This window comes from Triturus cristatus, chromosome 7, assembly GCF_964204655.1.
Source record: "Triturus cristatus chromosome 7, aTriCri1.1, whole genome shotgun sequence".
In the NCBI taxonomy this organism is placed as follows: Eukaryota; Metazoa; Chordata; class Amphibia; order Caudata; family Salamandridae; genus Triturus; species Triturus cristatus.
Window position 1 is genome coordinate 1,441,079,930 of NC_140590.1, and position 26,373 is coordinate 1,441,106,302.

The window sequence follows — 26,373 nt, forward strand, 5'->3', positions numbered from 1 at the left end:
GAATTTTGGCCAGCCTGGCTGCCGAAGAGCGCAGGCTGCGCATGGGAGTATACCAACCAAACAGATTTTGTAGCGGCCCGGGGCCAAGGCCATGAAGAGCTGTGAAGACTATGCACAGAGATTTAAACAGAATTCTCTGTTGTACCGGGAGCCAGTGGAGATCAGAAAGTGCCCTAGTGCTAGAAGAAATACGAGGTCTCAGAAGGGCAAGTTTTGCAGCAGCTGACTGAATACGTTGGAGTCGTTGGATCAAATATCCTGGGGATTCGAGCATCAGGGCGTTACAATAATCCAGCCGGCTGAGAATTGTACACCGAACCACTGTTCCTCTAACATGGGGAGGGAGCAGTGGTAGGAGTCTACGTAGGCCTCTCATAATCATGTGGCAATGCGAGGCCACCTTATTGACGTGTGACTCCAGACTCAGCTTCTCATTGAAGCAGACCCCCAGATTACGCACGGTTTTCACAGGGACCAAGGGAGTGTCCAAGGGGAGGGGCCAGAAATTAGAAGGTAGGACTTGTGGCACTTTACCTACCGAGCAATGTAAAATCTCGGTCTTGGCACTATTGAACTGTAGGGTATTAGTTCTCAACCACAAAGTCATTTCCCGCATGCAGTTGTGGAAGGAAGTTAAAGAGTCCACCTGGTCACCATCCAGGGAAACAATCAGCTGCGTGTCATCAGCATAGTTGACAGCCATGATGTTGCTAGAATTGATAAGTTTAACTAGTGGTTGCATATAAACGTTAAACAAAATCGGGCTGATTGAAGAACCCTGAGGGACACCATGTTTATTAGGCAGAAAATCTGATTGGTACGGAGGCAGAGTTACTGCCTGCCGTCTGTCTGAGAGATAGGAACAGAGCCACTTCAGAGCCAGATCAGTAACCCCCACCTCTGCGAGTCTGTGTAGGAGGATGTTATGATTAACCGTGTCGAATGCGGCGGATAAGTCTAGCAAAATCAGGGTTGCAGAGTGCCCCTTATCCGCACGCACTCGAAGATCATCCAAGGCGGTAATCAATGCAGTTTCGGTTCCGTGCCCAGGCCGGAAACCGAATTGATTCTCCTCCAGCTTACAATTGCTCTCCAAGAAGCACGAGAGCTCATGGCTCACCAAGCGCTCAGCTATCTTGGCCGGGAAAGGCAGCAAAGAGATAGGGCGATAGTTCTCGTAACATGCGGGGTCCAGCGAGGGTTTTTTCAAAAGAGGGGAGACCAGAGCGACCTTCCAACAAGCCGGAACCACACCGCAAGTTAGTGACTGATTGATAATCTGGTAGAGGTACGGAAAGGTATCCGATCCTACTTCCTTCCAGAGTTTCTGTGGCAGGGGGTCCAGCGGAGAACCCGAACAAACTATCTTGACTATATTGGAAAACTCCTCCATGGAAGGGCAGGTCCAGCGATCTAGCCAAGGTCCTGCCAGAGACTCAGACTCTATCAAAGGGCCTGTGCCGCCGGGCAGATCGGTTTGCGGCAGATCCGCTCCAACCTTAGTACCAATCACAGGGGCGGAGTGTAGACCCTCAATGATACCCTCTATTTTGTTGTGGAAGAAGGCTGCCAGTCCATTACAAAGCTCCTGGGAAGGGATGATCTTATTACCCAGACACTCTGGATTAGTAAGGCCTTTCAGGATGTTAAAGACACATTTAGCACTGTTCGGGGCGTTCAGGATAAGTTCCGCAAAATACGACGCCTTAGCAGCTGCGATGGCTTGTTTATACCTGACTAGCAGTTCTCGCCAGGCAATCTTGTCACTGGCTAGATACTGCCTGCGCCACCACCTCTCAGCGTGTTTGCACTGAATCTTAAGGGCTCGGAGTTCCTCCGAGAACCATGGTGCCGAGGGAAAACCTCGTTTCCTACGCCGTTTCAGAGGGGCAGACAGATTGATGGTATTAGCCATGTAGCTGCATAGCTCCCCATAATTAACATCAACCGACTTCCCTGGGTCCGGGAAGGGGGCTGCATCGAAAAGAGGAGCGGATTGCGCTATCCGCCGAAGGGCTTTCCAATCCCTAGTCTGGACAAAATTATCCTTAATAGGGAAGAACCTAATTCTAGGGATTGAGAGCAGTCGAAAGATGATCAGATGGTGGTCAGACCAATCCATCGGTAAAATATTGTCGATACGCACTACTTTTTCTCCAGCAAATATTAAATCAAGTGCATGTCCTGCCATATGAGTGGGCTCCAACACATGTTGTGGAAGGTTTAAATTAACACAGGACTGTACAATATTATAAAAGGCTGTTTTCAGCATTGCACTAGGCCAGAGATTAAAGTCACCCAGAATCATCAGTCTCTGATGAGTAAGTGCCAGATTGCTAATCACGTCCAACAGTTGCTGTTGTGATTGTTCACATATAGTCCCCGGGGGTCTATAACAAAGAATCCCAGTCACGGCATGGCTGGATCTGTCTTTCAGACAGAAACCCAGTGTTTCAAACTGCACAATCTCATCAATATCAAATTGCGAGAGATCCCAAATGTCTTTATAAATGATCCCAATACCGCCCCCTCTACCGCTGGATCTAGGCTTATGAAAAGCTTTAAAGCCAACGGGACAGGCAGTGCCCAGTTCTAAGTCAAGCCCAGGCGCTAACCAGGTTTCTGTCATAAACAGAATGTCTAGCTTATGGTCGTCGATTAGCATTTGAATTTCTGTAGAGTGCCGGGGAAGAGATCTGACATTGAGGAGTCCACATTGCAAACCTGCCCCGTGAGATAAGGATACATTCCTCAGTGCAGGCTCTATTTCCGGTGTTATTAGCTGCGAGCAGCCCCTGTCAAGCTCGAACAACTCAGTCCCTGAGTAACAGATCCGTGCGGTGGTCAACGCCTCACCTGACAAAGAAGTGGATGCAACATTATGGGTGGCGACCGGCGCGACCGAGGCGCGGACGGGCGCAGACGGGCTTGCCTTTGGCGCGCCTTTGGCGCGCCGCCGGCGCGCCCGCTGCGCGCGTCCGCTGCGCGGTCGCTCCATAGCGGCGTTAAGTAGGCGCCAATAGGAAAAGACTAGACTGCTAACCTTCTAGCAGGCAGCACTAGTTCCGGTCGGAATCGAGGAAACGGATTCCAGTAATGAACAAAACAATCTTGTGAGCGGGAAAGCAGGTAACAGTAAAATTATTTGTTTTAAAAATATGCAAGATCACAAAGTGAGTGCAAAAACGCAAGCAAAAGTAACAAGCAGCAGCAGAAAATTGTATTGTTAAAAATACGAGGTCACAGTTAAAAATACAGTTCTCAATTCTCAATTCCCCGTTCAACTCCCCCAAGGCGTCACTCCCTTCTAATGTCTAATAGTGCGCGGTCGCTCCATAGCGGCGTTAAGTAGGCGCCAATAGGAAAAGACTAGACTGCTAACCTTCTAGCAGGCAGCACTAGTTCCGGTCGGAATCGAGAAAACGGATTCCAGTAATGAACAAAACAATCTTGTGAGCGGGAAAGCAGGTAACAGTAAAATTATTTGTTTTAAAAATATGCAAGATCACAAAGTGAGTGCAAAAACGCAAGCAAAAGTAACAAGCAGCAGCAGAAAATTGTATTGTTAAAAATACGAGGTCACAGTTAAAAATACAGTTTTCAATTCTCAATTCCCCGTTCAACTCCCCCAAGGCGTCACTCCCTTCTAATGTCTAATAGTGCGCGGTCGCTCCATAGCGGCGTTAAGTAGGCGCCAATAGGAAAAGACTAGACTGCTAACCTTCTAGCAGGCAGCACTAGTTCCGGTCGGAATCGAGGAAACGGATTCCAGTAATGAACAAAACAATCTTGTGAGCGGGAAAGCAGGTAACAGTAAAATTATTTGTTTTAAAAATATGCAAGATCACAAAGTGAGTGCAAAAACGCAAGCAAAAGTAACAAGCAGCAGCAGAAAATTGTATTGTTAAAAATACGAGGTCACAGTTAAAAATACAGTTCTCAATTCTCAATTCCCCGTTCAACTCCCCCAAGGCGTCACTCCCTTCTAATGTCTAATAGTGCGCGGTCGCTCCATAGCGGCGTTAAGTAGGCGCCAATAGGAAAAGACTAGACTGCTAACCTTCTAGCAGGCAGCACTAGTTCCGGTCGGAATCGAGAAAACGGATTCCAGTAATGAACAAAACAATCTTGTGAGCGGGAAAGCAGGTAACAGTAAAATTATTTGTTTTAAAAATATGCAAGATCACAAAGTGAGTGCAAAAACGCAAGCAAAAGTAACAAGCAGCAGCAGAAAATTGTATTGTTAAAAATACGAGGTCACAGTTAAAAATACAGTTCTCAATTCTCGATTCCCCGTTCAACTCCCCCAAGGCGTCACTCCCTTCTAATGTCTAATATCAATTTCAATGCCATTCCCTTGCTCCCCTCTACCAAGCTGGTCATCCACCATATGGGGGAACACTACAGTTTTCCTCCTAGATTCTGGATAGAAAGCACCACTGGTGAAAGTCCACCAGGATGATGTTCCATAATAAATGTCCTATTAACTACCCAGTGAAATTGTATCAAGGCCAATTTTAATATGTTTCAATTTATAGATCTTTTAGATATTGTATAGAGTTCATCAAATTATTTGATAGTAGTTGTCCTTTTGCATATTTTTATTACAAGCAATGTATGCGATGCAAGAAAAGATCAAGCATTTATGGTTGCTTATTATTCACTTGCGTCTGTCTTTGTGTAACTGCATGTTGTCTTCCAGCAGCTAAATGCAAATTTTCCAAATGTTCTTGTGATCTCCTTAAACACCTGCCAGTTCTTTTTTGTGTGCCAATTTTAATAAATTGACAGCTTCATATTTGCAAAATGTCTCTTCTGCAAAAAATGTATTTTAGAACTGAAATCGTCAATGAGTGTATATTATGGCTTAATTCTACAGACCCTCTATTATAAGAAGCTGTTTTGTCTCTCTGGATTTAACCCATTTTGTTGAATTTTTCAGAGGTTCTTATTTTTAGGAAGTTCGTATAGTAATCATAGACTCTTGACTAGGAGTGTTCCAAAATTATATCAAAAGGTAAAGCCCAAGCAGTACCTACCTAAGGCTGGCACAGGAAGTCATGCGCCATTTATAAGGTCCTGTAAAAAGAGCCAGAGATCAGATTAAAGACAAGTTGCTCTGACAATAGATAACTTCCCAACAGGTCATAGAACCTTTAATTTTCAGTCTATCAAGAAACTTACTGACAGCATCATACACCATGGTGATGAGTTAGGGACTGAGAGGTTGCGAGCGATTGTGTGTAGGACGCAGAGGAAAATAGGTCTATGGACAAAGTCGACAATTTCATTTTGGCCGGTGCTTTGTAGTTCATGCCTAGTGACAACTTTTAGCTGTGGTGTGGAAACCTATTGCGGACATTACCAATACTTACACTGGGCTTTGGGTCAGCCCATTCTCACCATAGTTTGCTTTCTTGTCAATCCTATTTGCTTGCTCTTTACTCGATGGCTTCTTGTGTCTGTTCCTCCTCTGGAGCATAGCTACTTTACAATTTTTTTGGCTAGAGGATTTGTATCCTTTCACTGCTCATACTCAGGGAACTACTTTTTTCTTTTACTCTTAATCCTCCCTGGGAGTGCTTGTGTTTTTTTTTTTTTGCTCTTTCTCTCGTGCTCTTTCACCCCCTGCACTCTCCTCAGCCTCTTCCATTGCTTCCCTGCCCTCTTTGTCTATCTTTTTTTATGCCTCCACTCAGCTTTTCCATGGCTCTTCTAATACTCTTTTGCTCTTCTTGCTCAGTGGTATGTTTGTTTACTACCAATCCCCGCTCCTTCCACATTTTCTCCTCTGCCCTTCCCTGTCTCATCCTTTTTTTTTTTTATTGTTTTGGAAGGCTCGATAGCTGCACTTAGCTGCTGGGTTTCTCCTTTCTCCAAAAGTGTTCTTTCCATCACATTTTATTAATGTGTTTAAATTAACCTCTCCAACATGAACAGCCACCATCTTGTAACTGTAAATAAAAAAAAACAAATGTTGGCAGCATCATGACGTATGTGTGGTCATGCGTGGTGACACATATATATCGTATATATCATTATGTTTGCTCTCTGAAACATCATGAAACATATGTGTGAATGCATGATGCACCATATCAATGTACTCCTAATCACTGATATGTCGCATCAGCATTTCACTCTTTTTATGCCACTGCTGATCATGGCAGCCATAAACATTATTTTTTGCTGAAAAGCATTGGCAAAGGCCACTGCCAAAGTCAATGGACCTGCATTGATAAAGCCAAAAGGCTAGGCCGATTGGGTTTTAGCAGCGTTAGTATCATGTAGGCAGGAAAGATTTCTGACTTGTATTACTATACCCTATCTCCATAAGCATTTGCAAGCTATCGACCTATTGTAAAATATCCTGATTTCCTCACATGCTAGCCCACGCCTGTATACAGAGAAAGGCGCACAGGCCCATCATTCATACCTAGAGGGGGCTGCGTGAAGAGATAATCCTGTGGGTGATAACAGGGCTATGGCATACGCTTACCAGACTATTTTTCCCCGAGTGATTTGGGTAGGATGATTACTTAATAAAGATCAGGGAATCTCCTGACTCTCGAAGTGATGTGTATATACATCCTTGACCCTCTGACTAAGAGATCGGTCCAAAATGAACCACTCACTTGCAGTGACTAGAACATGCCTAGGCAGCATCATCATGTGTTCAACAAAGATGTGTTTGTCATGGAGATCAGAAACTGATGGGTGAGGCGACATATGAGATGCATTTTTACAAAATAACAAAGTAAAAAATCATTAATGTTTGTTTGCCCATTGGCACTCTTCTCTAGAGTACTATTTCTGCAAATATATTCTTCATGCTGTAACAAAGTAATAATATATCTGCAATATGTATGAATAGGTGTCAGTGACAATAGCAATATATATTCATACAAGTTCATAGCCTGTTCCTTATGCACCTCTTTGTAAATATGTACCAGTGTGTGGTAAAGCATTGCTCCAGTATTAAAAAACTGTTTGTACGCCTAAAACTGATGCTCTAGAACATGTCCAACATTCTTTGAATGATATGCTGTATTGAAAGCCATGGCTACTTTCTACTTTAAGGGCTATGTACTCTTTATACATTTATAAGATAACCCTGAGAAGAACATGAAATTCTAACTCAGAGACTTTCATCAGTTGTTACTGTAAGGTTAGAAACTTTTGTTATGATTTCGAAAATTTAAAACAGGATTTAAAAAAAAGGCGAAATGTGCTTCTGCTCTTTCTTACGATCAGTCCTCCAGAAAGCGCTTCATTAAGGGTGCCCAAGATTTTGGTGCGGTAATGCAACACCCATTAAATGTGTATACTCCTGGTGCAGTCTTCAATGGCGGTGATATTCCCCCCTTAATCTTATCTTTCCATCTCTTAGCCACAGATTTCCAGTAGCTTTAGGGTGCACTGATGCCGCAGAATGTGAAGGGAAAATTGGAGGTGTGGTAAATTCCAAAAACATCTCAGTCCTGATTCAGGATTTTACGAAACTACAGATTGGAGACAACTGTCAGGGTCGGGTCAAGATTTGTAACAAAGGATTCTGGTAGAAGCCATGTATAGAATTTGTTTCCAGGTCAGACTTAACTCTGAGTTGTTGTTTTTTAGGAAATCGTTAGTTGTAGGTTGAATAAGAAATATAGAAATTTCTCCTCACATAAGCCCACAAAGGGCTTGCAGTTCTGGAATAAACAATGGTGTGTTGCCAGAAGCAGGAGTTCCAAACTCGTATGCCATCTTGCAATTTGATAGTTTTTTATGAATGTTTGCAGAGCTACACCAGTATCATGTAACTTATCTAGGGGGCCATGCAGCAATGCGTTGGAATTTGAGTGCATGTCTAGTCTTTGTTACTAAGTCTGTTGCTTTGCAGAAGCAATCTGAAAAAAACCATATCACTATTTGTCTGTTTTCAGTTTTGATGCTAACTTTTCTTGCTCCAATTGAAATGCAGGATTCTGGCCGCTGGGTCTTTGTCGAGACTCAGGCACCCAGCTTTGGAGAACATATTCAAAAGGACATTGAGAAAAAAGAGCCTTGCGAGGGTACAGCTCAGGAGAAGACAAGTGAGCACCTGTCAATAATGGAAATCACTCATGAACAGCATGAGAAAGGACTACCAAAGGAAGACCATGATAAACTACTCGGTTCAGCAAAGCAGAAGGAAGATCATGACGTTTCTAAGGGTACCCGTTACCCAGATCACGCTGAACTTCAGATCATGGCTGGAAAAGATTCAGGCAGCAAAGAGAATGTTGAAAAACCTAGAACGGAAGCAAAACGCCAGCAAACCCCAAAGAGGAGAGAGCAGAGGTATAGGGAAGAGAGGGTAGTGGTGTTAATCACTAACCAAGAGCAAGGGATGTGTCAGATGGAAGACATAGCAGGAGCAGGTTCCAAAATGGTAGAGAACCAAGATCAGGTGGTAAACAGGCAAGAAAAGGCAATGCCTGAAACGCCAGATTCCCAGACAATTAAGGTGGTGACAGATCACAGTAATAGAAAAATAAATGAGGATCTGGACCCTAGTATGTGCACTTCAAAATTTGATGATGAAGCAAAAAATGAAGAGTCTAGTTTGTATTCTTCTACCAAGAACTTGCAAGACAGTCCTTGCAGTGAATTTCTGGGTGAGTTGGGGTTCAGTACCTCATTACCAACAATGACAAATAGTGAGATGCATAAAAAGGAGAAGGATGACATGAAATCCTTGCTTGGGAGTGAGCGCTTGGAAACAATCGAAATACATGAACATATTGCAAGAAAGAAGAATTTCATTTTTGTTGTTCCTGAAACAAATAAAGAGCAAAAGGATTTGGAGAACAAGAAGCTATCTAAGATGCTTCTTGAAACTGAAAGCAATAAAAGTGCACATAAGTTAGGAGAGTCTCCAAATACCTCATTTTCTAAAGAGGATCCTGCTTCTCAGACAGGAACCGTTGAGGGCTTTGAGATCATGAATGGTAGAAAATTGCTAACAGAACTAACTGCCAAGACGTCGACGGCTCATGCGGAATGTACGACTTACCCCTTTGATCAAGTTGGAGTGGAATGCTTGTACAAACTAGAAGAAGATAAACAAATTACCATGGATTTCAAAATGAAGGACCACAAGGAAAATACTCCAGTTGTCTCTGTGTCTACTGAGCAAGTGGAAGCACGGAATGATACAGTGGTCGATGAGCCATCAAAGGAGGTAGATACAGAAGATCGTTTGGATGCACAGAGTTGCTTCAAGCATCAGCCAACAAAAGTTGCAGATGGGAAATCAAAGCTTCTTGAGAAAACACTAGCCATGGATTTCCTAATCATCCAGCAAGGAGCCACTGACAAAGAACCATCTCAAGATGAAAGCTTCCAAGAAGGCAGCTCTGCTGGGTCTGAACATGAAGGGGAACCAGGAGATGAACTTGCATCTCCCGACTCCGGATGTGAAATCACGCTGACAGAAGCTGTGGTAACTCTTGCAAGCAACTCTTCCAATGGAAAGTTCACAGCATGTCCCCACTGCCGCTTATTTCTTTTTGTATTCTTCATCACAAAAAAAGTTCAACATATTCATTGGCCACTACACCAAAGAGATGGTTGCTTCGCATCACTGTCTGAATGCTTCGTGTATTGTCACACAGCTTATACCTATACACAGAAATGCAAACCAACCAGTACATCTGCTTTTTTTTCGTGCTCCAAGGGTTTGCCCCTTACAGTATCGACCATGAATGCAAACCTGGCATATACGCAGCATGCAAAGGAAAGAGCCAAGGAGTCTGAATATTTACGTATCCAACTTTGCTTTTGGCCTGTACCATTACCCGCAAATATTAATTTTATTCCCTGTCTTGCTTTGCCTGTAAAGTTCCCCTTTGCCCATCCCCAATGTTCCCTTGGCATAGGCTGGGCATTGAGATCGCTTTTGAGCTGCTCTGCAAGATGCTCGTGCAACACCCTTACTCTAGCTTACTTGTGCACCTTAAGACTAATACTTTTCTCTGATTCAGAGCCAGCCTCAGGAGCCCGCATGGGAGGAATTATCTGGTCCAACAATAAAAGCTACGCAGATGGATGAAAGCATAAAGATGCCATTGATCCCTCAGGTCTCAATGTTTTTATTAACCAACTCTAACCACGGTTCAAACGCCTAACCAAATCTACTAAGAACTGCTTCTTCTACATCTCTTCCCCAGCTCAATACTGCTGTCTGTATTCTTTCAGCCTGTTTTAAATTTCATTCTCAGACTGCACCTCTCAATTTAATTCAGTTTAATTGACTTGCTTGTCCAACGTGGCAAGATGTGCCAAACTTCAATGGCATTGAAATTTCTTAATAGAAATGATGGCCATCTGGAACTGTTATACTATGAGTGTAAACTGTAGAACATAACTTGATGTGACCTTTTACCTCCAACGTGTATCCTCTCGACAATGGAATCTAATTTGAACGAGGATGCCGTCATGAGTTCGGAGAGGTCTGTGGCTAAATTGAGATGTGCCATCTGTATTCAAATTTGGCGCATGATCAGACACTGACATGCAGTTCTGTTCATAAGCAAAACACAATTATTAAAACCCCATCCACACTTAGGAATTGAAGTGATCCTGCGAGTGAAGGACTGCATGGGATTAGTGCATGACTTTGGATCATTGCTAGGATATTTGAGAGGTGTGTGTCCCTTTTGCGAGGATCTTGCTGATGACGCATCTTCCACCCTTGTGCTATGACCCTGCTGTCAATTCCACTGATTTATGGAGATTTATTATTTTTAATCACCCTCGATATGAGGGTGGGGCAAACTTTGGTTCCAATGAGCAAAGGTTTTAACGTTTCTCCAAACAATTCTCTAAACACAGGTATTCTGAATGCCCTGACCCAAAATAGGCAAACAGGCAGCCAAGATACAAAGGCAAGCATCTGCAATTTGGAATGTGCAGGTTAGCTGATCAGAATGAAACGGATGGGAAATGTTTGCTCTTAAGGTTGAAAATCTGCATACATAAAAAGAACCTATATATAGGCCTTAAGAAAGACACTTTTTCAATACCTTTTCATATAGTTGCTTTGCATGATAAGATGGGACCTGACTATACTCGTGGCCAAATCCACAGTGGCTCCTGTTTGTTTCGGAAGGGACCAAATATTATTTTGGGAATAGCTGCTAGGAGAAGAATATTTCTTGGCAATCAAGTAAATACAAGCTACACCTGGTCTACTCCTTTTTATGAACTCCATTATTCCTCTTTTTGGAAGCAAGCATCTCAACCAGAATCCTATTTCCAGAAATGGTGTCAGGCTAATTATCCCTAAAGCGGGCCCACACCTTAATCGTCACTCTATACTAGAAACAGCAAATCTAAAGCCCTAATCACTCTGTGCTTGCTTTTCATCGATACCATACAGGTGCGGAGCTCCCAGCTCTATGATAAGACTAGTATTTTGGTAGTACCCTTTCCTTAGACTTCAGATAGGTAGATAGATAGATAGACAGACAGACAGACAGACAGACAGACAGACAGACAGACAGACAGACAGACAGACAGATAGATAGATAGATAGATAGATAGATAGATAGATAGATAGATAGATAGATAGATAGATAGATAGATAGATAGATAGATAGATAGATAGATAGATAGATAGATAGATAGATAGATAGATAGATAGATAGATTATTGTACAATTAATTAAAATCATTACAATAGAGCCCCCAGGCTCCTCGACAAGCACAATATAGGCAGTTAAAAACCTGCTCACTTTACCTCTAGTGTACATTCCGATGCTAATGCCTATATAAAGTGCAGTATATTATGGTGCTTTCAGTGCCTAAGATGCTTACTTTGCTTCAAGTATGAGTATAAATTCCAAAGCTCAGCCTAGGTGAATAAAGTGTTTAAAATGTGATGTTTTAACTGCATGTTAAATTAGAGGGACTACTTTGGAAATAGAGTTAACTGACCTCCCATGGTCAGGAATGCTCGGATTAACTCTTTTGCGGGTTCCCATGCTGATGCACATGAATAGTGCAATATATTTAAAGTGCATTGGTATTGACAGCCTGTTCAATTAAAAAGCCTGCTTTGGAAATGGTAGAGTCTAGCCTCCATAGGCTAAAGGTGCTCTATTTGCCTCTAGTAGATGGACTAGAAATAAGGCCTAATTTAAAGTGCAAGGTTTTTTGAGACATCTTAACTTAAAATAAGTTTGGGACTATTAAGTATGTTATATAAAAAAGGCTACGATGGAACTAGTATAATGGATAAAAAGGCCTACGATGGGGTTAGTATTATCTAGCTCCATGATAATAAAGACCATGAGGGGCGTGAAGTACTCAATTTACCTGTATCCCCAATGCCTAACATGCCATCTTATCTGGTCTGCGAGGTCAACTTTTAATGCTCATGTAAAGTGCAATGTTTTTAATCTTTAGTTTTTAGCAGCATGTTAGAAATTCAGAGTCTACTGCATTGGCGAGAGGTGCTAGTGTAGTTTTCATAAATTTCAGAATTCAGACCACTAGTTGCGATGAGTCGCCTCTCAGACAGGCTTGCACGGTGCATTGACAGGTTCTGATATTTTATGTCCACCATAATGGCCACAACCAGGACTTTCTTAACGGGAGAAGCTTTTCCCAGATACAGAGAATGTGAGTCTGTGATTCCTCTCCTTTTACGCAGAAACAACATTGTCTGTTGGCGTCATTAAGGTTCTTCCGGCCACACCAGTAGGTTTTCAAAGGGATTAGTCCAAATCGTAGACAGATCAGCTGTTTTTTCATGGCCTTACCAAAATGCAGTGAAAAAGAAGGTCGTCGGCAGTACCCCTGGTTCATACAGTGTTGTAGCCAAAGTACCATGTGCCAGTTTCTTCAGGGCGTGCCAGCCTCAGTCCGTGCAGGTAACAGCGGTGGGGCCGTGTAAGGGGGGATTCCGAGGGAAAATTAAATAAATAATAAATTTTTCCTTGGCATCGTCACTCGGAAACCCCCCTTACACGGCCCCACCGCACCACCGCTGTTACCATCACGGACCGAGGCTGGCCCCTGCACATTCTGGGGCATATCATCAAGGCGATTATAGCCGCTTTAGCGGCCGTTTTCGGCCGTAAAGTGGCGATAATCCTAACGCGTTATCAGCAAGGGCACGCTAACCGGCTTTAGCGTGTGTTACCTTGTTGCATCGCACATTTCACTAACGCCTTGCATCTCATCGCTAATGAGATGCAAGGTAGGCGTTCCTGACATTCACTACACATCAGAACATCGATATCGCGGCTTCGCACTATCAACAAGGATGCCCCATTTCCACGTTGCGACTATGAAAGTCACGCAAAGACCCAATTAACGCTGGTTTCTAACGCCAGGTTAATTTCTGATTTACCCATATTGCCCTATGGGGAGTGGATTGTCATGCTGAATCCCCCACGGCTTATCAACAAGGACTACCCTATCACTGACATGTTATCGCTGGATTACCAGCAATGTTGCAGCATTTTGCCGCTATCGCTGGATATTTTATCACTTTGGAGATAGCCGTTGATGATAACGCACTATCTCAGCGATAATATCCAGCGATAACTTCAATCGCGCTAAGCGCAATTAGCGATATTTATCGCGGGCCTTGTAGATATGCCCCCCAATTCGTGGTTTAGGTACCTATGCCAGTTTGTCAGGGGGTTGTTTATTGCTTCCCAGATTACCTGTGTCGTCGTATTATTCTTTACCTGCTTGGATTTCAGGCAGTAAGCCAGGGATTTCGCTTTCAATATCAAATGCTGCGGGAACAGGCAGAATTCTTGTTGAATTTGGACTTTTTGAGGTGCAATTAGGCAAGGAAAATAATCTTCTATAGGAGGTGGATTGTGCCCTATGTAGCCAGTTAGCCCTCCTCTCTCTGAATGTTATTGCTCTGTAGGCGATAGTAGGTTTAAGTCTGCTGCCCATCACCTTAAGGAGGGGCCCTAGATCAGGATTTACCATTGATTTCTGTAGTTTGCGAAATGCCCTTTCCAAGGAGTTTACTGCTGTCTGCTCGGCGTGGCTGTACGGTGCAATGCGGGCCCTACAGTCCAGCCATACCCCCAGGTACTTGTATGTGTCAAGGCTTCAGAGCTGCATGGGTGGTGGTCATTAAAACACATGCAAAGCCCCAATAGAAATGTATTCTCTCAGCTGAACCGTAAAGTGTAGGCCTAACTACCATGCATGCACATGGACCCTTCAACCTACACCAGCCATTAGTCGCTAATGGAAGGAACTTTCTAAATGAACTAGGTTAGATGATTATCTGTGGGTGTTCGTGTCTGCTTGCTAATGTGGATTGCACCAGTGGATGGGACAGACGAGGGATAGTCCTTAGAGATATCAGGTGATAGTCTGATATGTGTGTGTCTTTGGGAGATCAGAGGAGTTGTGTCTCTTCACATATATGCACAACCAATCAAATGTCGCCAGAAATGTGATTGTCTAAGGACATGCCCTTCCAACCTTTTAGAGGCACCCACCTTTTGTAATGACGTCGTATTTCCCTATATCTCTGTAGCCTCAACGGTAGTCCTGCCAGTGCCATACTAGGCCTTTGATAGAAACAGTCCCTAGTGTCACGTGTGGTAGAAGGAGGCAGTCAGTGTCTTCTTTAGTCCGATTTACTCACACGGCCACCAAGCAAAAACAACTAGGTTTTCATGTTGTGTATAAACTGAAATCCTTCAGAGAAAACACCAGAGCTGAACTGAATCGATCTTTTAGCTTGTATCTTTCCTCCAGAGCCCATGTGGGGTTTGCCTCAGTGAAATTGACAAGTCTGCTTGCTTCGCCCTTGATCTTTCCAAAATCTAACCAGCTTTTCCTTCCATGTCCTGCTCGCGACCTCTTCTCCCTCACCTCTCTTTTTTTGGCTCGGTCATGCCTGACATGATGCTACCTGACAGGGCTGAGGCTGGAACCTAGAAGGACACATTTCTGATCCATGTACTGCGTTTGTATGTTTGGTTTCGTTTTCTCTATCTAAGTCTGCTCCTGTCTTCCTCAGAGATGTGCCTGCGGGCATGCCAGTGCATCAGTTTGAGCTTGATCTGTAAATTGTTGTTCTATAAAACAAATTGGCTAAAATGTATGAAAACAATATGCCATGTCACCGCTTTTGAGACGATGTTTTGTTTCCATGCTTAACACACCGTCATCTGTTTTCTTTGTCTTTTTTATTTCAATTGTTTTTTCGTCCATCAGCAGTCCATAACCAGCCGTCTGGTACTTACAATGTTGGTGTCTCTCTGATATTGTGTTTCCTTCAGAGAGCCGGAATGAGGGAGGGCTTGGAGGAGAAAAGGAAGCCTGCCCGGCACAAGGGGGCGGACAGCGATGCAGGCGAGGACGACCAAGACCAGGAGAAGGACTCAGTCTTTCTAAAGGACAACCATCTGGCCATCGAGCGAAAGTGCTCCAGCATCACCGTGAGCTCCACCTCCAGCCTGGAGGCTGAGGTGGACTTCACAGTGATCGGAGACTTCCATGGCATGGCCTTTGAAGACTTCTCGAAGAGCCTACCGGACCTTGATAAAGACAAGAGCTACACAGAAGCAGAGACAGAAGATGGCCAACACCATGAAGATTCGGAACAGCAACCTGATGTCCTAGAAGCTAACCATGAGCCCAGCTGCACCCCAGAAAAAGTCTCCCACCATACCCCAGAAAAATCGCTCTTTGAGGTACCAGGCAGAACCATGCCAGAATGCCATGTATTCTTTGGGCATGTCTTGACATGTGACAAGGCATGCAGAGCATGCCCTTCAGAAGCCTATTCCAAAGAAGCATGACAATTTTTCATTAAGCGCAGAGGCGCCATTCAGTTCTTTATTGACTCCTGCCGCCAGAGCCACACTGAAGACTGCATGCTTCGCTTCCATTGCATGTGTTTTGGGCATGTGCATATGTTTACATCATTCCTTTCTGCCACCTACCATGTTGCAACTCAATATGTTCATCTGTCTGTTCCATGCATCCACTTACTGTCACATCCATCACCATATGCATGCGACTTGCATTGTTGCATGTCTGTTCAGGCGCACGCAAGTCTGTGTGCACATATATAAATATAAATATATATATATATATATATATATATATATATATATATATATATCTTTATGTGTTTGTGTATATGTAAATATTAAAAATGTTTATATGTTTGCATATATACATATGTGTGTCTATGTGTAGGAACGTGTATGTTGATGTGTAGTTTAAGTACAATTATTTAGATAGTTAAGTGGTATGTGTTAGTTAAAAGTGTTAATCATCCAAAATGGCCCGGATTGTTGGGCAGCAGTTCAGTTGAAGCGTCATAAGGTACTACACCTCGATCATGTTAAGGGCACCCATTTCAAGGAGTGCATGTTTGATGCGCCGTAGTGTGGGCTCGTACTGTTCATGCCCACTGTATATTGTTTAGATAAGGTAGGAATAGGTAGGTATGGCGATTGGTCTAGTACCAGACTTGGAAGGAGTTGAAAGGACAGCACTAGACAACTTGCAGCTCTTCAGAAGCACTCACACGTCTTCATTCACCAATTGTCCTCCCGCTCCTATAAATAGGGCAGGAGGTAGAAATGGTGTATTCTTTTGCTTGAAACGTTTGGTGCCGCTACTGAATGATTATGTTTTCAGTGAATTGACTTTTCATTTTGGCTTTTATTTAGATAGGCAGGTAACTTGGCTATCTCGTGTCTTCATACTCTCATTTCCCCATTTAACAACTTGTTTAAAGGCTGTATATAGCACGGATGGGTCCTATCATATGTTCTTTGGAGAGAAGGGTTCTCTGCCCACAGGGAGTGCATCAGAATTCGATGTTTATGATATATGTAGTGAGGAGCATGAACGGGGCATATGTGAACATCGAAAGCCACCCCCATTGTCAAACAGTATATAAGGATGGCTGGCTGGACAGAGGAGCAAGGGGAGTGGAGGCTAACTCCTTGAAAATTCAGTTATGATATATTTCCGTGCTTGATCAGGACATTTAACTTTCATTATCCATCGTCCCACTTTACATCAAGGAAGTCAATATTGGCGTCAAAGTGTATCTTGATGACACAGGATGGATCTTCTGCCTCCAATATTCTTTGTAAATTGCTGCAACTACACTTTAAGGGAAGATACTGCTTTGGGAACAGAGTGGGTCAACAATAAATGGCCTGTTTGTGAGAAATACCTTGGTCTGAAACAAAACATGCCATCTGCAGCCTTACATATGGGTCTTTTGTGTCCCTTAGCCCCTTCGGTGCCCGCCCCTTTCCCCGCCCTGTGCCGGCCGTTGCATTAGCGGGCGGGGTTTGTGACGAGCTGGACTCGTCATGGGCACAGCGCCACCGCGGCCCATGACGAGTCCAGCTCGTCACGGGCACCGAAGAGGTTAATTGTTGGCAGTGTATCGTTCTGCCTAGGAAAGCAAGAAGGAAATATGTATTGTTCCTCAAAAGCATCAACGAGCTGTTAGTAGATTGCACACACTCGGTGAGTGCCTCAAACCAGTCCTATAATTATATCCCTGCAATTCCACACTTTGGGGAGTATTTACTAGGAAGTGGCGGAGCGCCATGTTAGCCACCTTGGTTTAATGCCGCACTCCGCCGCTTCCAAAATGCAGGGCTGCATCGTATTTACAAGGATACAGGGCAGCCCTGTGTTTCCGCTGCGCTACCACTAATTTTAGCAGCCTAGCGCCAATCCAGGCACCCTTGCAACCATAGTGCAAGGGTGCCTGCGTTGTAGGGGAAGATTGTTTATGTGCAGGAAGATGTCCCTTCCTGCACATCAACAATCTGAAATTGCGTTTTGTAACTTCTATGTGTGTTGCTTAATGCAGCACACATAGAAGTTGCAAAATGTCATTTTTTTTAATTGATTGTTTATGTGCAGGAACAGTCCCCTTCCTGCACATAAACAATCAATGGCCTTTTGCTGTTTCTATGTGTGTTGCACAACGCAGCACACATAGAAACAGCAAAAACGAGTATAAATGAAACATTTCTCCTTGTTTCGCCTGTTTAAGGACCAGGTTTTCCCTGATCTTTATTTTGCCACTGCCCCATGTTTACACTGCCCTTGTAAATATGGGGCAGCGTCAAAATTAATGGGTGTTGCAGTGGAACACCCACCACAACACCCATTGCTCGCCCCTTTCACGCTAAGTATATAGTGTAAGGGAGCCTTATTTACAAGGCAGCGTTAAGCCATGTTAAGTGGCTTAACGTTGCCTTGTAAATAAGTTGACAAATGCAAAAACAACAGTTGATGGACAGAATGCAGAACAATGTCATACATTCACCCCAGTACAGAGATCTGGGCCTAAATCCATCGTTTTTTTTTATCACCATTCTATTCCAGTTTGAACCCAGCCATATGCAAATCAGTTTTGACCCTGTGCCTCATGGGAACAGTCCAGCCCAAACTGCCAAGCCAGGTCCTCCCTGGACTGGAAACAAGCATCCTATGAACGATTTCGGGGTTTCACCCCTCTTCAGCCAGGATAGCTTGATTCCAGTGGCATGGAGAGCACGGGACCCACGTCTGGGCATACCCGTCCCACTCGGGGTGAAAAATGCAAAAACAACAGTTGATGGACAGAATGCAGAGCAATGTCATGCATTCACCCCAGTACAGAGATCTGGGCCTAAATCCATCGTTTTATTGCTCACCATGCCATTCCTGTTTGAACCCAGCCATATGCAAATCAGTCTTGACCCTGTGCCTCATGGGAGCAGTCCAGCCCGAACTACCAAGCCAGGTCCTCCCTAGACTGGAAACAAGCATCCTAGGACCAGTTTCGGGGGTTCCCCCTCTTCAGCCATGATAGCTTGGTTCCAGTGGCATGGAGAGCACGGGATCCACGTCTGGGCATACCCGTCCCACTCGGGGTGACAAATGCAGAAACAACAGTTGATAAACAGAATGCAGAACAATGTCATACATTCACCCCAGTACAGAGATCTGGGCCTAAATCCATAGTTTTTTTGCTCACCATGCCATTCCAGTTTGAACCCAGCCATATGCAAATCAGTCTTGACCCTGTGCCTCATGGGAACAGTCCAGCCCGAACTGTTGAGGCCCATATCGTCACAGGAACGTCACTAAAAGTGACTTTCCTGTGGCAATAGGGACTTGTAAATTTGCCCCTTCATTCCCTTTTTATTTACGGTCCCAGAGACCGGAAAGCAGTATCTTGCAGCCTAAAATGTGTACCTTTCAGCTCAGTTAGCTCACTCCATTTTGGGTTAGATGATGCTTGCAGTTCCTCACCTATCTTAACTGATTTTGTTTGTCATTAGTGTGTGATTCTCAGGTGCCATGGCATTTCAGATAAAGGTCTAGACATTTAAGGCTTTATTTTCAGAAACAGATTCTCTGAGATTCTGCTTTGCTATCTTGGTGTGGCGCTCCCTCAGTAGCATGTTCAGAAATGAACTAAGGTAGTAGGTAACACTAAGTTGGTACTATTTTCCAGAAGGTCACAGACCAATAGCACTATATCTGGTACTGGTAATGTATATAGAATAGTATCTGAAGTCCCGTCAAGATGCTACAAGCTCACCTGAAGGGTCCAACCATGACAGCATAGGTGTTCTCGCTTTGGAAGTCAGACCACACTACGTTTGGATAGGCTCCATCACAGGAGTAGTTTTATTTCTTTGGGAAAACAGGGCTCTGGTTCATTTGACGCAATGTGACACACTTTATTTGACACACTAGTGGAGATCTGACTGGCAAACTTCCACTTCTGGCAAAAATTCCCTAACTGTGAGGATTCGTCCTAAGCAGTCATGCTTGCACAGATGAGGAGTAGTGGATTCATCAATGTTTAACAGTCTTTCAAATGGAGATGTGGGGTGGGCTCCTTCAGGTATGTCGTGCCTTAGACAGTAGCATCTCTGCAGTCACCCATCAGGTCACTCTGCCACACCTCTAAGCTGTGCACTGCGGTCCACTGCTTGGCTTAGGGGTGATGTAACAGGGTTGCCTCTGCACCAACCATGCATCTAGACTAGGCAGGATCTGCTGCCCTAGTAGGAGGAAGAGGTATATATTTGACATTTTATGGTTGTATCTTTTTCCAACCAAATAAAGTTTATTTACTGAACTGACACTGAGAGATCAGTTATTGCTTTGGTTTCCTGACACCATCATTGCCCAAGACTCCTTTGTGTTTGCGGGTACAAAAGATAAAGCCATTTTAATCCTTTATAGGATAACCAAAGTGCAACAGAAACATTGCTACTGTAGGCCTACATTCCTTAATATGAGAAAGTGTTCTCTTTCACCCCTTAAAATGCCTGAATAGGTAACTAATGAGAAGTGCCAAAGAGTACACACACGGCTGCCTAAAGGTCTTCTGGGTACTTGCTACGATAGTCACCTTTGCATCTTGAGCCTTCGAAGTCTGGTATCTTTATTCTCCAGGGGAAGCCTTAGTGGGGAGTTCCAGGGAGTACTATTAACCACTTTGAATGGTCCATGGAATCAGTTACCTCATCAGATATCATCATGTCGTATTCTTGCATGTCCTTGGTGTCACCCTTTCTTGATTTTACCTTGAGCCCTTCTGCTTTCCTACTTTCGTTTTATATTTCCTCGTTCTGTTTATCAATCAAGTATACATAGCATTTCTACTGTACTCCGAGTTCACTTGGCTACTGCTGTAGAAAAAGCACAGTCTCCATGAGTGACCGATGTGGTCCTAGTGGAGGCAGGCAAGAATTCATTTGCTGATCTGAGAGTGCATGACAGTTGATAAAAGCAGAATTTACTGGCCGGAACGGAGAGTGATCTGAAGTGTAGGGCTTTGTGGACTACTGCTGGGGTCTTAAATGTTACCTAAGCTTGAATGGGTAGCCATTGTAGAGGTTGCAGTACTGGTGGCTTATGCACTCTACTGGCAGTTTTTTGTAGACTGCAGCAGCTTTCTGAGCAAGTTGCAGTCAGCGTAACATTGTGTCTGGAGATTCAAGTCAGATTGAATTAGCATAGTCAAGTCAAGTCAAGTCAATTAATCTTTATTCGGGTATAAAAATATCCACAAAAGAACATGACATTTAGCAAAATCCAACATTTCATCATTAAAACAAATTATACATAGATTAAGCATTTAAAATATTTCATATTATCAGAAATTGGCCAAAGCAACAGCATTAAAACAGGCAGAACGTGGGTCGCTTTGTTGACAAATACCCCTAAAATAGCAGATTATAAAGTGCAGGATTATAGCCAATTTAAAACAAAGTGCTACAACCTTTGTAAACATCATGCCACGCCCTAAAAACAATATGCCAGTCCATACAGAAATTGGCCAAAGCAACAGCATTAAAACATGAAGAACGTGGGTCGCTTTGTTGAAAAGTACCCCTGAGGTAGCAGCAATATATGATATTATAAAGTGCAGGATTTTAGCCAATTTAAAACAGAGTGCTACAAGATGGACCAAGTCTTTGTAAACATCATGACACGCCCTAAAAACAATATGCCAGTCCATACATAATATGGGTGAATCCTTGGCTAGGTCAATGTTAAGAAAAAACAAACAAAGAAACTACATAAAAACAACTACATTTATGAGGCCCGACCATCCCTACCCTCTAGCATAGTCAAAATGTAATCACAGTCGTATGGTAGCACTCACTACTAGTGTATGCAAATAGGCAACAGTGATGGGAAGGATCTGTTTTAGAATATGGGTGAAAGAGGTGTTGCCCTCATTCCTGGATTTGGCTTCTAGGGAGGGTTCTGTTAAAAAAGACTCCTAAATTTCTCACCGGTGATGAAGGATCTGTTGTGCTGCCCATTTTATCTGATCATAAGATTGTAGAAAAGTAAGAAAATGATCACTTGTAATCACCCTGAAATGAAAAATGTCATCCACTTCATGACCATGCCAGTGAAACCCGCTGCTTCAGTGTTCTTAAAGAGGATCTTGAGGTTAATTGTATCAAATGCGCAGGACAAGTATAAGAAGGGTAGTATGCCACTTTTTTTCTCCTTTATCAATGAACTTGTGAAGATTCAATGGTTGATAGAGGAAAGCTGCTTGTGCAGTCCATTATGTCATCAAATTCTGCAAAGTTCTGATGCTGTTGCAGGGCACTTATTCTATGAGTTTGACTATGTAAGACAGCAATGATATGAGTCTAAGATTGTCATGTTGTTGACTCCCCGTGTCTTCGTCTTTAGCAGAGGTCTCACTGCGTCTGCCTTTCAGAGGAATGAAAAAAGGTCATGCTTTAATGAGCTGTTAAAGACAGTCAGGAAGATGCCATATGCAGCTAAAAGGAGTGCCTTTAGATGCCGTGCTGGAAAAGGATCATATGGGAACTAGAAGAGAGGCCGTTGGTTATGGTTGGCAAGAGTTCCTCTTTGGTTAATTTGTGTGAAGGAGCCTAGACACTTCCTGTTTGCAAAATAGATTTATATAGTGAAGTAGGCTTAGGAAGTGGATCATTAATGATGGAGTCTCAGATAGTAGGTATTTTCTCTGAGAAAAAGGGCAATATTGTCACAAAGTACAATAACGATATTGCACATTTTATAGCCACAAGGTGATGAAGTTCAGAGACAATGCCAAAGAGTGCTGTAGATAGTTGGTGGAATCATAAACCCTTTCATAGAAGAAGGACATTTACTCAGCTTTAAGTTTTACTTTATGAGAGCATTATAGAGTGAAATGCTTCCTTACCCGAGGGCTTCATTGTCTGTAGTCCCTTCTAGATTACATTTTGGCTCTCCAAACTTCTAGTTTAAGGTTTTGTAGCTCACCTTAAAACCAACAATTATTTCTGCTTTGCAGGTGTGAAGATTTGTATCCCCAGATTGGCAATCCTACATCAAGGGCTGCAAGGAGTAAGGCGTTGAAGTAATGAAACAGAACATTAGGGTTGGAATCTGTTGGTGGTGTGCCTTGTTAGGCCCATAGATTAATTATTTCTGCGGCAATCTTGGCCTGGGATAAAGATGATTGCAGTTGCATCTGCTAGTTGTTGCCAAGGGTTTATAGCTACCATTGGGTTTTATTATTTGTATACAAAAGTTCTAAAGTTGTGAAACCAGTTTGGAGGAGTTTTGTGCACTGTAAATAGATTGGCCAAGGTCAAAAATGCATCTAATGTATGTCTTGCAGAGTGGGTGGGCTCCTTGTTCAGTAATTCAAGTTTTAGGGTGGCCATGTCACATCTAAAATGTCATATCTAAAATGTGTAGGATTGTTCATAGGTTTAAAACCCAAATGAGCAAAATCATTTTTGTATAAATATTTATGTCTGATAGTTCTCCATATAGGAAAGTGAAAGTTGACCAAGGGGAGTCAGGTAGCCTGTAAATCAGTATGAAATTCATGCCAGCTGTTTCCAATGAACAAATAATAACAATTAATTCTTGTTGGGAATTCAGTTGCTGAGAAAGTGTTTGTCTACTATAAATCATGTGCAATAATTGCTAAATTGCATAAATTAGGAGACCGTGGCTCACCGAAGAAAGAGTTACTATACTCAGCGAGACACGTTTCTCTTAAAAATAGCATGTTAAGTCACTGCACATGGATAAGATCAGCAGTTTGGTTTGTATGTTTAATTGCTGAACATGCATTACATCACATGGCATTAATATGAATGTTTAAACAATGTTTTAAATAGTCACTATAGGACACTGATTCCAATAGAATTGAGTGGTAAAGGTTACTGACCCTAAGGATTGGAATGGTTGCTGGTGTCAATGTTACTGAGGTGGGAAACACTCTGTGGAGTAAGTTCTATGTTTGCTCTCCCCTTCTCTAGACATTTGGACAACACTACTGGTGGTATCCAGGTGGAGACAGGTACAGATGTGCTGAAGCGCTAGCCTTTGGCACATCAGTTGCAGGGCTGTAATCAGAGAGTGGTTAAAAAGCCAATGATTACAGCTAGACAGTGGATCGACCGAAGGTGGCAGTCAAAAAAGTGTGTTTTTAAAAACACTGTACAGCTTAAAATAAGAACACAATATGGAGTAGATTTCTAAAGTAACCCTAACTAAAGAAAATAAGGTACACATACTAACGGGCGACACCATTTACCAAAAAACATCGCAATAGAGACAGAGTGCAAAGATTTTGTTTGATTGCATATATAGAAGAAAAACAATTTACAAACAAAAGTTACTAACCCAATGGTTTTAAAGTGATGGAAACACAGGCTCCACTACAATTCTGGTGCGCAGCTGCGATCGAAGAGTGATGAATCAATTGACTGTGGACAACTGAACAGCTGACTGACCCAAGATGGTAGCCAATAATGGCAAATCTGGATGCTCACAAAGTTACTTCAGTGAAAAAAAGGCGCAAGTCTGGGTAGTTTGCTTTCTTTAGTGGAAGAACTTTACAAAACGAATTAAAAACTGTAGTACTGTAGGTGGAATGATACAATTCCTTGCTATTTCCTGCTTGGCAGGTACTGCACTCTAGCTAATTCTGTGGTTAAAGGTTTTGTTGGAAACTATCAAAAGGCTTTCTACTGTTGAAGCATGATTTGCATTTGAGCTAATTTATTTCACAATGTTACTAGAAAAATATATTTTTGAGATAGGCAGATAAAGAATGATGGTGGTGTATGGAAAAACCTCATGAGAATGAGCAGCTCTCCGCCTAAAGACAGTGATCTAGCTATAGGCTCGTGCACACACACGTGTGAAGACAGTCAGGCTCATTGTAAGTACCGGCTTAAAAGATTAGCCTGGCAACAAAAGTGGTTGTAAGACCCAATATTGTAAATAGCACTGTCAGCCAACCAATGACAGTCAGCAGAGAATAGTACGAGTAGTAATAAAAATTGATATACAATGCAGTTTGTAGCAAAGGCTTTACTATGCAATATCGCCCGATGGCAGTCATAACAACATATGAACTTAGCCTAGAGTGAGAATGTGGAAAAGAAGCTTCTCAAGCTAGCCAAGTGGAGGCCCTAATTCATGTCCGTCCAATAACGTAAGGCAGTGCTTAATTTGTAAAATATTAAATGCCAGGGCTCTGACCAGGAGGCCACTGCAGCTTGCACCACCCATCGCCCTTGACATCGCTGCCAAAATAACTACTAACCATCTCTCTTGCATATAAATGCGACAGTTAAGATTATTCCAGGTCCCCAAAGCAAAAGGTATGACTGGGGAGGGAGGTATTAGCAATTTAAATGTATATTGTATTCCTAAACTACCGTTTTTCTGCTCATCTCTAAATTAGATGAGCAGCCCCACCATGTGGTGGACTGTTCTACGTATGGTGTTGACAATTAGGTGCCGGTGCCGAGCACCGGAAACCAATTACGTGCCGGTGCTGAGCACCGGAAAGCACCGGCTCAAATTAAGCACTGACGTGAGGTCTATGTGAAAAGTGCTGCGTTTTGGAACTGTCTCCAGGACAGGATTTCTTCTATAAAAGCAAGTACACCCACAAGTAAAATACAGTTTATCCACTCCTAATGTGTGGACTTGGAGACGTGAGTTTCATGTCCTTATCACCATGGATGGCATTATTCAAGCAATTCCCTCCACCCTGAATCCTCACTCTTATTACTTGAAAGCTGCCTGCCACAGAGAAAGTTTGTTTATGTTTAACTACTTGTCCATGAGTGGAAACATCTATTACAATGCAGGCATTACAACGAAATGCCTCTACGATGCAGTCAATACTGCGCAAGTTCCATTGAAAGGCATGCCATTACAACGCATATCCCTCACTGACCAGCACCTTCTCTGAGGTAAGCACCTGGCGGTGTTAGAATAGTAATTTTCGTTGTAATGGAACATGCGTTGTAATTTCTTGCTTTGTAATGGAATGCGTTATAATGGAAGTTGTATTGTAAAAACCGTATTGTAAAAGGTATGCATTGTAATAGTTTGAGTTGTAACGTCATACATCCGTCCATGAGATTGCGCTTTAAAACCAGCATTTAGCATTGTTTAAGTGTCCAGCAATATGGATTGAGCCACTGGTGTTAAAGTAATTTGTCCTTAGTGCGTGCTGGGCTAGTAGTTGACTACCACTTGGCTCTGGACTGGATTGGACTCTGGGTTGGACTGGGCTTTTGTCCGTGCAGTGGTGGCATATGCAGTGGGCTGGGCTACTGCGGACGTGGAGCAGAGCCTCGGATTCCTGGGTTCACTGCTGAGTTTAAGTAGGTTCTGTGCTTGAATGTTGCTTGGGATCAGTAGAGATCAAAACTGGTCTGCCTCTGAGTTGGCCTAACTATCTGTTGAGTGGGATGTGTATTGGACCCTTCATGGCTCTGATCTAGGCTAGAACATAGTAAGAATGTGGAAGAGCAAACTTTTTGCCACCATTTTTCATCATAAAAAGCCAGCA

The 26,373-nt window shown here is 43.0% G+C and overlaps 1 protein-coding gene across 6 annotated transcripts in view; it reads left to right on the forward strand.

Moving 5' to 3' along the window:
• EPB41L1 (erythrocyte membrane protein band 4.1 like 1) overlaps positions 1-26,373 on the forward strand; it is a 595,815-nt gene that overhangs the window by 539,736 nt on the left and 29,706 nt on the right. For 3 of the 6 annotated variants that reach the window (XM_085619170.1, XM_085619172.1, XM_085619171.1), the window contains 3 exons: positions 7,964-9,466; positions 10,008-10,103; positions 15,293-15,706. In XM_085619170.1, the coding sequence (XP_085475296.1) occupies positions 7,964-9,466; positions 10,008-10,103; positions 15,293-15,706 (2,013 nt within the window). The remainder of the gene's footprint in view (positions 1-7,963; positions 9,467-10,007; positions 10,104-15,292; positions 15,707-26,373) is intronic. The other 3 variants (XM_085619173.1, XM_085619174.1, XM_085619175.1) reach the window with 1 other exon arrangement.